Source organism: Argiope bruennichi, chromosome 10 (assembly GCF_947563725.1).
Source record: "Argiope bruennichi chromosome 10, qqArgBrue1.1, whole genome shotgun sequence".
NCBI classification, from domain to species: Eukaryota; Metazoa; Arthropoda; class Arachnida; order Araneae; family Araneidae; genus Argiope; species Argiope bruennichi.
Window position 1 is genome coordinate 26,025,362 of NC_079160.1, and position 16,353 is coordinate 26,041,714.

The 16,353-nt window shown below is 27.5% G+C and overlaps 1 protein-coding gene across 5 annotated transcripts in view; it reads left to right on the plus strand.

Moving 5' to 3' along the window:
- The first annotated feature begins 8,537 nt into the window (after positions 1–8,537).
- Positions 8,538–16,353, plus strand: part of LOC129988075 (ATPase family AAA domain-containing protein 2-like) — a 45,733-nt gene continuing 37,917 nt past the window's right edge. For 4 of the 5 annotated variants that reach the window (XR_008785625.1, XR_008785626.1, XM_056096186.1 and 1 more), the window contains exons 1-2: positions 8,538–8,709; positions 15,900–15,996. Coding sequence is in view for 3 of the 5 variants with exons in the window: in XM_056096186.1 (XP_055952161.1) it covers positions 8,662–8,709; positions 15,900–15,996 (145 nt within the window). In the remaining 2 variants the exon portion in view is untranslated. Of the gene's footprint in view, positions 8,710–9,751; positions 9,858–15,899; positions 15,997–16,353 lie in introns of all 5 variants that reach the window. The other variant, XM_056096187.1, reaches the window with a different exon arrangement.

The following is a 16,353-nucleotide window of genomic DNA, read 5'->3' on the forward strand; positions in this document are numbered from 1 at the left end:
ATTCTTCATGGATTCCGAGTTTTAGATAGCCTTCCATAAAAAATTATGTATAAGGCATTCGTGTCAACAATATCTTATTTGTTTCAATGAGTTTGTTAGATCCTTCGTTACATCATCACCTGTCAAATTTTCCGATTTTCCCATGCCATTAACACTGAATACGTTTTTTTTTTTTTTTTTTTTTTTTTTTTGCGTGTGCGTGCGTGTATGCACGATTTGCGCGAATGCTTGTGTAAGTAGTATTTAACGATAAAAAAAAATTGATATCGGATACTATAATCGAAATTCGATAATATGCCAGCCTACAAAAACATTTTTAGAATTATCTTTCTCTTGAGAATTATCTAACTTTATGGAAAAGTTTTTGCAATAATGTTCACAGGTCACAGGCAGTTTAACAAAGTAATATCATTGTAATACAGGTTCTTTTCAATTATATATGTATTCAACTAGTCACCTCTAGCTACCAGCAGACCATTTGATTTAAAACTTCTAAATTTGGTATAAATATACAGGAAGGTCACAAAGTCTTTTCCTGAATTATAAAATGCTATTGTAGGAAAACCATTATATTTTGGCTTATGGTTATTTTGATATATCGTAAAGGCGTTTATAAAATTTTAAATAAAACCACTTGCGTCAATAAATTTCAATATGAACACCTTTGGTAGCTCGAAAAATGGCAAAGCGGTATTTCGATTATCGCCAAGTATTGTCTAACATTTTTGGTTGTCACACTAGACACGGCAACCGTGATCCTAACTTCATATCGATATCCTTCGTTGTACTAATATCCTCAGTTGGCGTTATAAACAATCTGTCCTTTATATAGAATGCTGACAATGAACAGTTATGACCGATTTGAACGCATGGAACTTAAGAACACATTGAACTCTTTTTTTCATGAACGTCATTTTGATAGCAATCGAATTTACTATTTCTGTATTAGTTCAGGAATTTGTTAGATTAAAAAAAATAAGAACTTAACTATATCATCTTAAAAATTTATAGTATTGTATTCAATATTATTTTTGTAATAATCTTTTGTAATTAGAAAAAAACAACGATTTTTAAAAAAAATTTTATTGAGATTTTTATTATTTAAAAATTAATTGAGCTTTTGGCTTTTTTTTTTTTTCGTACAATTTCCGAAAATATTTTTACATAAAACTTGCTTTCAGAAAATTTTAAAATTAAAAAAAAAAATGTTTTTCATTGATAAAAATTTAACTATTGTACAAATTTTTATTTAAATTTTGGAGATTTTTTAAATAATTTTTTTTCTTATTGGCAACCGTTGTTGCCTGCATTCAAATCGTTTTCAGTATTTCGTAAAATAGTTAAGTGCTTAATTTTCTTATGTTGTTGTTCTAAAAGTAGAAATCGGTTTAACATCCGTGTAGTTTTACATGATGGATTCAAAAATAAATAAATAAATAAAATACAGTAAAATACAGTTACAATATAGCAAAAGTTAGAAGACATATGAATCGGACAATTGCATTCTTAATAATGCAATAATATTATGTAACTGTTTTCCATTTGAAAGGTTCATGTACGCTATAAAGAATAAAGGTGTAATGCTATTTAAAAAATACTGCTTTAATGTCTATGACAATTTGAGATTTAAAAATAGTTTATTGTCATTATCAAGCACATGAAATTATGTCTGACACATTTAATTGAATTAAATCCAACCAATATCCGTGGCGAACCAACTGTCGCTAGAAATGGCTAGCATTAAAATAAAACGAATTAAATAATGAAATCTCTTATAATCTCTTTTATGGATGATGAAATAAGTAAAGAAAAAAAATATAGAAGAAAAAATATAAATAAATATTCATAGATTAAAATAATTTATAATTAACTTTTTTAATTGTTCAAAATTTTTTCATTTGGATCTAAAATACAAATCGGCCTTGACAATACTACAAAATTTCTGAAAAAGTGTTTAAAAAAAGAAGTTTAAATCTAATAGTTTCGGAATACAAAAAAATTATTTGATATGCAAATGACAATGCTCAGACTACTTTACCTTTGGTGTGAACCTGACAGTAAGTCTAGAGTGTTTATTTGTATATTAATAGTCCGTTAAAGTATCGTTGTTGACTTAGCTACGAAAAACAAAATTTATCTTCTTTTTTTTAATGGTTTTTATCTATTATCTTCATTTTACCGATGAAGATTTTTACAAAAACGAGCGGTCGAAAAAGACACTGTTTCTCTCAGATGTTATCAGTTTATTTTTCTCTGTATCTCGTAGAATATGGCTCCGTACGTTTTCGCTTATCACTAGGTGGCTATGAATCAATTGTAAGAAAAAAAATTGTAGCATTCATGACTTTATAAGAATATTTTCTTTTTATTTCAGATTATTCCATTTAATTGACTAAAAGGTTTAAACTTAAAAAAAAAAAACAGTGTGATTTTTATTTTTTTATTTTCTTTCATACATAGTATAGAGATAGTTTAGTAACAATCAAAAAATTCGAAATCGAGATTCTGACGAATCTCCACACATCAGACTTAATTCCCTGAGTTCAAATAACACATTTTTAGAAAATGTCCGTCTGCCTGTCTGTGACAAAGATAACTCAAAAACGTTTTCATCCAGAAAATTGAAATTTTGTATACGTTCTTTACACCAAATTTGCTGATTTCTAACAAATTTTGAATAAAATCTGATGAGAGAAAGTCTGTCTTTCTAGCTGTTCGATTATAATTTAATACAATAACTACAAAACGAAGAAAGCCAGATATATAGAATTCGACACATACAGATTTAACATCTATAATTTAGACACCTGTCAAATTTTCAGCCAAATCTAACAAGGGCTTGGGAGTCTTTCGGTCTGTAATTTTAGAAACATGTAAACGTAGTAGTTCAAAGAATGCGATAACTAAATATGTCAAATTAGGTATGTGATTCTGTGACTATAACTAAAGTTTTGTGTGAAATTTTTGTTTCAATCGGTTGATAAAAACAACTCTAAAACACAAATTCGATTTTCGGATACTATTAAGTGCATGCCAAGGATCACACAATATATTCAAAAAAAAGGCTAAATTCACGCCATAAGTTAATATTCCGTAACTATTGTACGCCAAGTCATACAATGCATTTTCTGGCATGCGAGAAAGTTTAGGGAAGACCACTGCCGTTGGTTATCTCAATTTTTTTTTTAATCTTATCACTAATTATTTTTTGTGAAATTAATTGTTACTGAAAGTTTCAATTAATTATTTTGAATAGGTTTCAGAACTTCCTTAGAAAAATAATTTTAAACTTCAAATTTTGATAGATATATATAAGTCTTACGTCGTTTTATTCAGTGTGGTTATGCATTATATATCTAACTACATAACAGAAATGTACCTGTTTAAAAATAGAGGGATTTAAAAATAATTTCACCATTATGTGAATTTTGAAGTCAAGCATATTATAGCAAACTCTCAAATATTTTATTTAAAACATGCCCTATACTGCAACTCAACTCAACATGCAAAAATAAATCGAATCCTCAAATCTGGAAAAAAAAAGCTAGGATGAAATATTAGTAGCAATAATGAAAACTGTTCAAGTTTCACTTCAACAATGAAACACTGTTATAAAATATGTTTTAAAATAATTTTTAAAAAAAAATTCATTTAAAAAAGTGCAAAAAAATGGCATTACTGAAAAGAAAAATTTTTGAATTTTAAGACAATGTAAAAAATTATTTTTGTGCTATAATATTTTATGAAGTTTATATTTTTTTTGCATTTGAAACGTTTTAACGGAGCGGAACCCAAAACATCATAGCTCTATTAAAAATGTAAATATCCGATTAATCTATCTTCATAATTTCCCGATATTGTAACTTTAAATTTTTATTTCTCTTGCAAATTATACCGATACTAAACAGAATCATTCTTCTTTAATTTTCAACAATAGAAGGAAATCGACGCTGTAAAATATTTGGTGAAATAATGAAAACGATTTGAAAGTTTGGGGAAACAATTTAATTTTTTTAGATATTACACTAAAAAAAATTTTTTTTTAAGTTGCCCTTAATTCAGTAAAAATTTTCACGACTATTAAATCTGTATAAATAAAATGTCATATTTTTTTTTTTTTTAATTTTTAAACGGTGTAAAATTTATATTTATTGCAATAATAATTTCGGAAGTTATCGCCGAGAAACACCAAAATACAGTTTAATTTTTAAATAATTAAAATCTTAAAAAATAAAAATTTGCTCCAAAATAAAAAGTAGATGAACAGTTTTGGAAAAGACGTGTTGTACCAAGATTCATCTCTAGAGCTTTTACGTTTTCTCCTTAACGCTTTGAATTATTCAAGAATATATTGATTGACGAGTAGTCAACCATTTAGCAGATTTGGAACAAAATTTGATACAAATCTATAATTTTAACAATTAAAAAAATTTCATCTATTCTGTTCTTTTCATTATTGAGTTACTGTGTTCACAGAGAGATAGACGGACAGACATGAAAACAGACTTACTGTATAAGAATTCCTTCTGAAATTTGATAAAGTTCTCTAATTTTTCTGTAAAGACCAAAAATGAAATTTCATTATTTTAATCCAACCCACTTTTGAATTATTTCTTCACCGAGACAGATGCATCCAAAAATAGTTTATCAGACTGAGGGAGGTGTAAAAGGAGAAGGTTCAACAAAATCTCAAGGTTAAATTTTTTCAAACGGTTACAAAATTCTCTTTTTAAATTTCATATATAAAATGCTAAAAATATGGTTGTTTCCTCTTAAGTTATCCTAATTCGGAAAAAAAATCTGGATCGAATTATTTTAATTGAAGCATCCTATTGCAATCCAAAAATTAATCACGTTAAACCTTATTCTAATGGCTTTTATTGCCAGTTTGTAGTTTAGTCACATTACCGCCCCGTTTTTAAACCAGGGCTATTTGGGACGGACCTCGTAATTTTGAACCACGGTCAGATGATGAGGACGACGCCTAAGCTGACACCCCCTCACCAAACTTCCTCGCTACACCAGAGGGGGATATTTGGACCCGACGGATTTAACGTGCACCAGACCCGCTTACACGACGGTTCTTCGGTGGAATAGGGCCTCAAAACTGAATCCCCCCGGTTTTGTAGTCGAGTCCCTTACCAACAGGCCACCGTGGCCAAATTTAAAATGCTTTTTATACAAATTTACGATAAACATTCAGTTGATTAGAAGTGAACTGGCACAAACACGTCAGCGAATATCTAATTCAAGCAAGAAGCTGGAAGGAGACTTAAAACAGCTGAAGTAATCTACCTGAAACAAAACAAAACAAAAAAATTCTAAAATAAAGAAGCTATCAGTCCACCTTTGAACAAAGGACAAGAACGTGAACTCTGCGAGAGCTTTGATTTTTATCACCGAATTCCAGCATATGAGCGCTTTGTGCTTCCTAGAATAATGTAGAAAACCGTATACATTTTAGATGTCTTTTTTCATCCCCCCCCCCCGAAACCAAAATTTGTCATAGAACTATTTCTTGAGAAACAAGATCAATTATAAAATTGCATTTATTTGTATTTTTGAGTTTTCGCATTTATATGTATGTGAAAATACAGACCGACAAACGGCCAACAATTAATGAATTTGATACAAAAGTTGATAAGTATTTACACTTTAGGTGCTAAAACTGTGCACCAAATTTCATATAACAAAATTATTACTTTTCCGAATTACAGTCTTTATAAGCATACGAAAGTATAAATTGATAGATGCTCAACTTCCATATATAATTGGTTCAAGATTTTTATATTAATCTACGTCTAATATACATACCAAATCTTATTAATCTAGCTCTTGACGTTTTATAGTTATCGTGCTCACTTGTACTCTGACAGCTGTCTTCCTCTGAATGGATTTTGTGTAAAAGTTGATAGAAATCTACAAATCGGACCGAGCACTAAATACCAGCCGCCTAGCTCAAAACATTTTTGAATTACAGTCTTCACATTCAGACATACAGGCATAATTCAAAAACTGTATCTTTCAGCCTCGGAAAGATACTAGAATATGGAGGTTTGTCAAAATGCCGCCTTTTTTTGACGATTGCAATATTTTCTCTTTGTTATAGATCGCACATGTGAAAGTGACACCCTTTTTCTCGTTCAGAAGAAAAGATGTAAAAAGAATGTTTTTCGAAAGTGAAGTCAGCCGTCTGACTCTCCGACCCGCCACGAAGGCACACGGATTTAAACCATAGAAACTGAATGACCTGACCGCCGCAAGCAACAGCAACATTTTCGGGAACTATGGTTGAATCCTAAGGGCCGTCACCGGCCACGGTACAACCCTCCCCGAAGGAAGTACGTCCCGACATCGATGGGAGGAGTCAGATCCCCCACCTATTAGTGTACCCACCAGGGTAGTGAGATCCAACCACCATGTCGGAAGCATCTCATCTTCATTCCGAGGTGCCCCCGGGGGTATTTTTCGAAAGGTAAAATTGGCGGGTAGATTTAAATAATATCATCAAAGATTTAGTGCCTTCCCATTTCGAAACTCGACCATCTCACTTTTCGCAACTAATCAGCCTAATCGCGGTCATAACCTTGACAAGGTCGAATTAAACCTACCAGTGGTCTTCAGGCAATGAAAGTCCCATGGAACCCCCCCCCCCCGTCTCTTTTCAAAATTCGTATACCAGACAGGGTTGATTGATTCTACTTCCCTATATAAATAATTTAATGTGGAAAATTCTGATAAACTGATAAAACATACAATTACAGTCACGAGATAATAATAATGATAATATATGTAATGATATTTTAAAAGCTAATTTAAACTTAATTAATTTTCTAATTTTTAGCTTAATTTAGCCCATATTAACTTCATTCTAAAATGTTCCCTGATTCCATTCCACTTTTTCTACTTAGTTAATGCAACAGAAGCTTTGTAAAAATGCTTAAGTCAGCAATTCTCACTCTCCCAGTAAAGGGATAAAAAATTTTTAACCTAAACAAATTCTTCTAACAAATACCTAAATCCCCCCTATCTAAATTGACACTTGTAAAGAAATCTCTATCAAAACTTCACAGTATATAATCAAGGGGATAAATTTTTCATTAGCTTTTCCTCATTTCACTCTTGTGTCATTCTGAGTGATGTGTTTTGTCGCCTCTGCTTGTTCATAAATCATGCCTCCCGGGATGGAATAAAACAAAACTAAAAATTTCAAAATGTTTTCTCTGCTTCGGCTACGGTTCTGCTTAAAAAATTATGTTTACATACACATACACACACATACATACATATATATATATATATAAATATATTGCGAAACAAAAGCAGAAGTAAGGAAGGAAGGGCGCGAAACCAATGATCACTAGTCTTATATCACATGGGTTTGGTTTGGTTATATTAACGTCCCGTTTGAAACAACACTAGGGCTATTTTGGGACGGACCTCGTCATTTTGAACCGCGGTCAGATGAATTATATCATATGGGATTTCCGACCACGTGGCAATTGAATACACGTGTTGATCTTTGACAAGGGCAACGGAGGGATACTATAATATCAACTTAAAAAGAATTCTGAATTAAAATCTTCTCGGGATTTTTGAAATTTTGAATTAAGCATTTTATTTGAAACAAGAAATACTAAAATATCAATTTGAAAAAAAAAAAAAAAAAAAAACTGATTTGTTAAAATTTTGACTGGAATTTTGATAATGTTTTTTTTTTGTTGCTATTATTAATTTTTAATGCGTTTTTTAAATAAAAATTAACTTTAAAACATAATTTCTATTTGATCAAAACTGGTTTAAATTTTTTTCAAAAAAGATATTTGAAAATCGATACGCAAGAATTTATAATAATTCCAGGCAATTTCTAAAAACATATGATTTTGTTTTAAACAAAACGGAAATTTGAAATTTTAGTCTTTATCGCTTGACAACTAATAAATTTATTATTTTAATTCGTTCATTTATTTTTTAAGGGTTTTTTTTTCCAATTTTATCAAAATTTACAGCTATTTAAATAATGATATTCAAAAATTTAATTAAAGTATATTAATAATGAAATAAAAAATGTCAAATCATGAAATAAAATCCATTTATTTAGTCTATAAAATATACAACAAGTTATTTTTGAATAGTCTGTCAAACAGATTTATGTCTTGTTGCGATATAAAGCATTTACAGCTCTAGTAAATACAATAGGAGAAACACAGATTTTGTTCAAAAATCGCGCCAATCCGGAAACTTATTTGAAATACCCCGACAAGGCGATATCCTAAGACTAAATAATCGAAAAATATAAAAATCCAGAAAAAAAAACTGTTTTCAAGTGTACTTTCTTCTCAAATATTAGTAAATATAAGTCTCAAAAGTTGCATGTTCTTTTTTTGTTCACTTTTCAAATTTTTTTATGCAATGCAATCTTTGAAATTAGCGTGAAATCAACTTAAGGATTTACGAATACACCAGGAACCCTGCCACCTATATCTCGCAAAGGTTGTTTTAATGCTATGGCAACCCTGTAGACTAGTTGTGTGATGTTTTTGTGCTGCACATGAGGCCGTGGTGGTATGTTTATGTTAGGTTTAAAGTCTGCAACTAAAACAAAAGCCAACATGTTCTTAAAAATATGATATATTTTGTTATCCAATATAATAATTCAGAATGAAAACTCGATCAAGTGGAGGAGGAATTGATAAAGACGATGATAGAGTGAGTTTCTTTTAGTTACTCTATGTAAATTGAACCAAACAATAATGACCTGTGAAGTGTTTTCTTACATTTTCTTTTTTTTATGAAAGGTCAATGAATGAGTTAAAATTTTGTTGCTATTTACGAAAATACTAATATTAGAAATATTAATCTTTATAATTCTTCTTATCTGACCTCTTTTAGTTTATTAAGGCTTAAGCTTTGTTCTTGTGTAAAAAAAAATTACAGTATTCTTTTTCTTGTGCTTGTCAAAAAAACTAATTCTCTCTTCTCGATTTTTTTTTTTTTTACAAATATAAGTAAACTTTATGTAAAGTTTCTTCTAAATTTTTACATGAAATAGATAGATTAAATTTTCAAAGATTTTTATTTTTAGCGCAAATATTAAATATGATCTAATAAAAAAAAATTTATAATTTAAATGCAAGTTATAATTAAGAAATATTAATAATTGTGTATTTAAATTAATTTTATGGAATTTGTAATAATTATTTTTCTATTCATTAATTTCAACATGTACCTTTTAATTAAAAATAAATAAATTGTATTAAAAATATATTTGTAAGAGTATTTTATGATCTAAAATAAATTGTAATTCATTAGATCAAAGTTTAATTCATATTTGAACATTTTTATGCCACTTTTTTATCTGTGAAATTTTTTATTGTGATATCTGTTTTTCCTGTTTGGTAAAATAAAAAAAATTGTTTAAAAGCTGTTTTTCTAATAAATTGGTCAAATTAAAAAAAGATATTCATAAAAAAACCTTTTATTTAAATGTCTATTAAATTCTCATTAGTTATATTTGCTAATTTTAACAAAAAACAAAATAATAAAATAAAATTAAATATTTTTTTTCATCCTAAAATGTGCTTGTTGTGATTATATATTACTCAAAAGTAGTTTTAATGCTTTATTTTTTTATATTAGAATTGCTTTCAATTTTACCTGCTTGCAAAGCTCTAATTTTTAATATGCTTGCTAATTTTGAAGCCTAATGCTTTTTTAAATTTGCTTTCAATCACCTTTTTGTTTGTTTTAGATTATCCTGCTGTCTGTGTTTAGTTTGTAATCAAAACTGAATTTCAAAAGACAAACGTTTGTAGTATTTTGTTTTGCGTCAAATGCATACATCAAACATTAAAAGGGTAAATGTACAATTGTATCTTTACAGATATTGATCTTCATTTCAGACAATATATATTTTAATTATATATATTGCTTGTTATTTGGATAATATCTCAATTTATTATATTCCAATTTCTTTCTTCAAGATTAACAATCCTTTTCCAAAGCATGCACTTATTTTGCACCATGACATTGATCAAGCACTTGCTATCTAATTGCAGTGATTCCTTCCTTCCTTCATTTTGTTTTATTGCATTAAATATTACTTTATGTTTGTTTTTTAAGCATGAAGTGTTCGAATCTCATTAGAAATACGTTTACTCATTGTTTTAGGGTTAAGTACCTCATTGAAAATTAGAATTTTTAGCCTTCTTTGCCAGAAACATATCCATTTCTATTCTAATTCTAAATCTTTGTGTTTATATCAGAAGTTCTCAATCTTTTAAAGTTTTGAGCCTCATAAATTTGAATTAAAAATATATGTACTATCATAAAAACATTAAGAATCAATACATCTTGACTGGATGTTCATAATCAAAGAATAAAACATTTTAAATTTGTAGCATTTATCAAGAAACATTTTACATCATAATGAAATGCATAATAATATTAATTAATTTTAGCAAATAGTGGTTAATATAATAACAACTTTAAAGAAATTATTGATGATAGTTAATGTGAATAGCTTAGCTTGTTTCATAATCAGTTTCTGATATATTTTGCTTTATATTTATACATTTCAAGTAAAAGTCAACTTTAAATTTTGAATGTGTGTTATATATATGTAAAATTGTATCTCTGGAACTGAATTTAATTTGTAATGTACTGAAAGGCTTTAAAAATTATCTGTTTTTCAAAAATGCATTGATATTCGTGTCTTTTCAAATAAAGTTTGCATGAGTAATTTTTTTTAACTCATCCTTGGGATTTTTGTTGCATAAAATATCTTACAAGCTGACATCTTTCTTGAATTTAAACAGCATTCTAGTATATGCTCTGTTGGGCCATTGTTGCCAAAAGTGGAGGGGGGGGGATATGTATACTTCTGAATAATAAATATTAAAACTGTTAAAAGGGGGTACCATTTTATATGCGTTTTGAACATTCATTTACAATTTTTTCTGGCAATTATACTACCAAAAATAATGTAATATGTCACTAATAAATAATATAAATAAAATATATTTTTGATGGTATAGTATACTATAAGTTGAGAATTTCTAATCTGTTTTAAAGAAAAATGACACAATAAAATTAAAATGGAAAAGGAATGGTAGAAGTGGAACCCATTTTTGAAGTTTTCGTTTCTATAGAAATTAAGATTTTTTGAAAAATAATTATTAGAAAAGTTATCAGAAGACTGGTGAGAATTTCAAAAATGTTAAGAAGTAATAGTTCATTTATTTTGTGCAGAAAATTAAAATATTGTTCTTAAGAGTATTTAACTTTGTGATAGCCATATTTTTTAATCAATTAACTGCAGAATTTATTTTTTAAAATCCCTCATGTTCCACTTTTTAAAGTCACATGAAGACAGATCTGCATGTTGAATGTAATACAGATGGTTGCATAATAAATTTTTAAAAATAACAATACTTCGAATAAGATTTTATTTTTATTAGATAAAAGAATTATTCATCGACCTTGCCAAAGTGAAGATTTGGATTGATGTGTATACATATTGAATACACTTGATTGGCAAAAATTACTTTTCAAATACAAAGGATACAAATTTTGTTGTAAAATGAACTGTGCTTGTCAGTTGTAACGCCAACCAAAAAGCACCTAGAAAAAATTTCTCCAGTTTGGCGATTTGAATTGTAAACTATATACTCTTCATAAATGGATACTGAGACAACCACATTTCGACGACTCCATCTCATTAAAGAAAGCAGAATGACAAGTGCATAAGTAATGATAAATTTCCTCCAAAAATATTGCAAAATTAACCTAAAAAATGTAGGGAAAATGAAGAGAGCTAAATACTTATTTATTGGATATAAAACAGTTATTAAAATTCGATACTATGTACTTTATTTTATCTTATTTTAATGCCCTGTGTAGAAATTTCTTTTTTACAACCTTACAAATAATATGATTGTTTTTCTTTAAAATGAGTAAAAGTTTGTTTGACTAAAACATTTCCAAATTGCTTTTTAATAGCTAGGAATGCTTCAATAATATTCTAAATTTGCATACATTATAGAGATATACATTCAAAGAAGCATTTTGTATATCTTTTTCTAAATAGAAATGGTTTGGACTTCCTTGCAAATTTCGTTGAAATAAGCCCTATTATAAATAAATGATTTTTTTTTTTTTAAAGTAAAGTATTTTTTCCAAATGCTTATAATTACGATTTCATGATATGTATTTGCAGTGTCATTCTTCTGTGATGACTTTTTTTTTTTTTTAAAGATTAAAAATTCTGCTTTGACTTCATTTCTTTTATTTGACAAATATATAATAAGTGGTATCAACTTGTCATTCTTAATAGTTTTTTTTTTTTAAAATTTAAAACTGGGCCTTTTTGCTGTTGAATCTTAAATAGTCTTCAAAAAGAATCTGTGAAAGAGGGGAAAATTACACCAGAATTTTTGTATAATTTTGATATTAGGATAACAACGTGAAGATAGTATAACAACTTGATACTAGAATAAATGATATGAAGGATAATAAGCATTAAATTCTTTAAGTTTAAATAACATTTTTATATACTTTAATCCAAAAAAGCCTATTTATTTTCAAACAAATGACTTGTTTCTAATTTTCAAATGAGATTTTACATTATTACCATAATGTTCACATCATCAGACATTAGAATAAGGAATTAATGAAGTCTATCTTATGAATTAATGGGTAACTTTACCTTAGGAATTAGTAGGTAACTTTACCTACTAATTCCTAAGCTTAGATTTCATTAAATTTCTTCCAATTTATATTAAAAACACCAAAAATGTGATAATTAGGAGAAGAAACTTTAATTTTTTTTTTTTTTTTAGAAAAATTATTTCAAATTATTAATAATAATTTTTAAAGTTATTTTAAAATATATCAAAAAATAAGGTTTAATTTTAAACTGCTTTCATTACTTAAAAAATAAATTTAATAAATAAATGTACCTAATGGACAATATATACTAGTTGAAATTTGTTTAGCAATTTGGGCTTACATGTTGGCTTGTCAAATATCCCAAAGCAAAGACAATGGAATGCTTTCAATTTAACTACAAAAGTGAAATATAGCTATCCTTATAAATAAGCATTAATATATAAATAGCTAATAATAATGAATTAACACATTGTGCCTTTAGGAGAACCTTTTTTAATTAGTTTTAATAAAGGAACTATATTAATAAGTTATTTTGAGCTTACGCTCTTGTTATAGTGATCATTAAGTTGAAACTAAATAGGCTGTTTAAAACATTTATTATAAAACTTTAATAAAGGTATGTTTTTTTAGAAGAATACAGATTTTAAAATTGAAGATTACGGAAATTTAATGTCTATAAATTGAAGCAACTATATTTTGTTGGTTAAATGAGATTATTGTAGCATTTTAGAAATAGAACTGTTTTATAAATTTGTTTGGAATCGAGTATGATTCATTCGCTCCTTTATAGCATTTTGTTACATTTATAATCAAGCATTAATAGCCGATCATTTGCTTAGTATTAAAAATGCTGCAGATTGATTTTATTACAGATTAAGGTATTATGATAACAAATTTTCTTTGAAAAATTAATATAGAAGCTATTTATATCTTCCAAAACTATGCTGATTTGCATCTTTTTCAGTTGGTTCAATTCATTACTTCTCATTCTTTTTATTGATTTTGTTAGATAACTTTTCAGTAATTATATGAATTGTTAGAGGGAAAAAAAAATCAAATAGGTTTTTTTCTTCAATGTCATTTGGGGGGGGGGGATGCTGGTTATAATGCAGTAGATGACTTTACTATACCTTTGTGAAGATATTGCGATTTGATTGATTTTTTTTTTCAACTTTAACTCTTATCTTCAATTTTTTTTTATGTTTAATTTCTGAATCTATTTAATTTTCCCTATCTGAATGCACAGCATGTATTACTTAAAATGATCTTGCTTGATTTTTGTATGCATGATAAGAAAGAAAATAAATATGTTTTATTAGATTTTGTAATGTGAAAACTGCTCATTTTGTGTGTGTGTATATATATATATAATATAATTTAAGGCTATGTCCAAATAAATTGCTTTATGTTTGTGTAATTTGTTTCATGAACTAATAAAAATCTTTTTATTTATTAAATTGTACTATTCTTTTAGCAGAGCTCAATTAGCACCAAGATTCATGACTAAAATTTGAAAATTAGAGTTGTCATTAAAATTTATCAAATTATCATTGAGATAGGATATTTTTTTTTAAAATCAAATCCTGTGCTAATGGAATAATACCTTTTAATTTATTTATTTTGAGTTCAGTTGTTTTAATCTGCCAAGCTGGCTACTTATTTTGATTTTATTCGAGTACTTGCAGCCTGATAATTTAAATTAGTGGTATCTGAGCATAGTGTATTATTCATCCCCCATTGATCATCAGTGCCTTATAAAGTGTAAATAATACCCATGCCATAGTATTTTTTTAAAACCATTTTATCATATTTGACTTGAAAAAAGTCGCATATACCTTAATGTTCTGTCATCCATTGTTGTCACTAATGCTGATACAGGGCATTTGTGTTTCATGGCTGCTACATCATGAATTTAAATTATTTTTATTGAATTAATTTTTACAAACTGCTCTAAGAACTAGGTCTTAATTGGTGCAGGGTTAAGCAAGGAAAGAGGAAGGGAAAATTAGTTCAATAGCCACTTGGAAGATTAAAGAGTTTTATCATCTAAATTTATTTTGAAATGCTGTATTTTAATGCTTTATTTATGTTTTCTTTTATATTGCTTGTTTGATTTAGATAGTTCTTAAGATATAAAATTAAAGTACAAATATTACTTATAACAAGTTTTTTTATTTAAAAATTATTTTATTAATTCTTAGTAAAACTGATTTGAATTTTTAAAAAAATACGGCACTTACATACTATTGCAACCATGCCAACTTTCAGGATAACTCACCAAATTGGCAATCCTGTTTTCACATGTATCTAAGGCAGTGAATTTGAAATTTTAATATTGACAAAATTAATTTTATTGGATATCGCCAATATTGTTTCGGTAGTACATAAGTACCAAAAATATTAACAATTGAAACCTAAACATGTAGCTTTGATCCTGTAAATATGTGTAATATTTTAATGTCTTTCTCTTGTTACTTTTTCTGCATATCCTATAAAAGGATTTTGTGCCAGGAAATAACCGCATCCAACTAACCAAAATAGTTAAATTCAATAAAAATTATAAGATTTAAGGCTTTTTTCAAAAAAGAATTTTGAGCATACATTTTATTTGTTTATGTGCATTTAATATAAAGAAATAAAAATAATCATTTGTAATTTTTTAATCATTTTAAATAATGGTTGGATTACAAGATTCAGTAAAGGATTTAATTTAATTTTGTTATATTAATGTTGTGTTTTGCAATTTGGCGAAAAATCTTATACTTTCGGTCATGTTAAAATAATGCAATAAATCCTGGAGCATTCTTATAACAGACTGAATTATATGTTGCTGCATTTTTCATTTTCACTTGCGATTATGCTATTTGGTCCTCACTATATTTTTATCTTTACTTGAGCATTAATTATCGGAAACTTTTTACTGGAGCAAAAATAAGATTTAATTTTTATAAAAGCGATATATTGTGGTTTTAAATTCCAGCTGTTAAAAGATGAATTGACTTCGTATCTGGGAAACAATAACTACAAAATAATGTTACACCCTATTGGTATAGTCCTTTAAAAGTCTTATCAGTTTCTAAAAAATCTTGTCAGTAGTTTTTATTTGCATATAAAGCTTATTACTAACTTTGTACATGTCTTTTCAATTTGTTTGATAAATCTTTGTTCTGTATTTTAGTAGTTATTATGAATTTAGATTACGCTGACTGATTTGTAAAATATACTCTTAGGATACAGAAACAGATGAAAGCTCTTATACAAATTCTACTAGAAGACGGAAGATTCCTAATAAAGTAAATGATCATTTGCCCCAGTTTGGGAGGAATGGTAAATGCATAATGTTTTTTTTTAACTATTTGAATATATATATATTTTGATTTGCAGAGATTCTGATTTTTGAAGGTATTCCACCTTATTAAGTATTTCTTAATCTAATTTTCTATGAATTATTTTAAGGTTGTATGCTATTAAAAAATATACTTGAACAATTTCATTTATTTTATGCCCTTATTAAAACTTGTATTACATTTTGTGGAAATTTATAATTTTAAGGAATAGCAACTTTTGCATTGGAGGAAAAAAGTGCTTTCAAGCCCTGATTAGATATCCTCCTTTGAAATAATGTCTTTTTATTTTTGGTAAATTAATATTTTTACAGTCAATTGAGCAGATGCTAAATTTTCT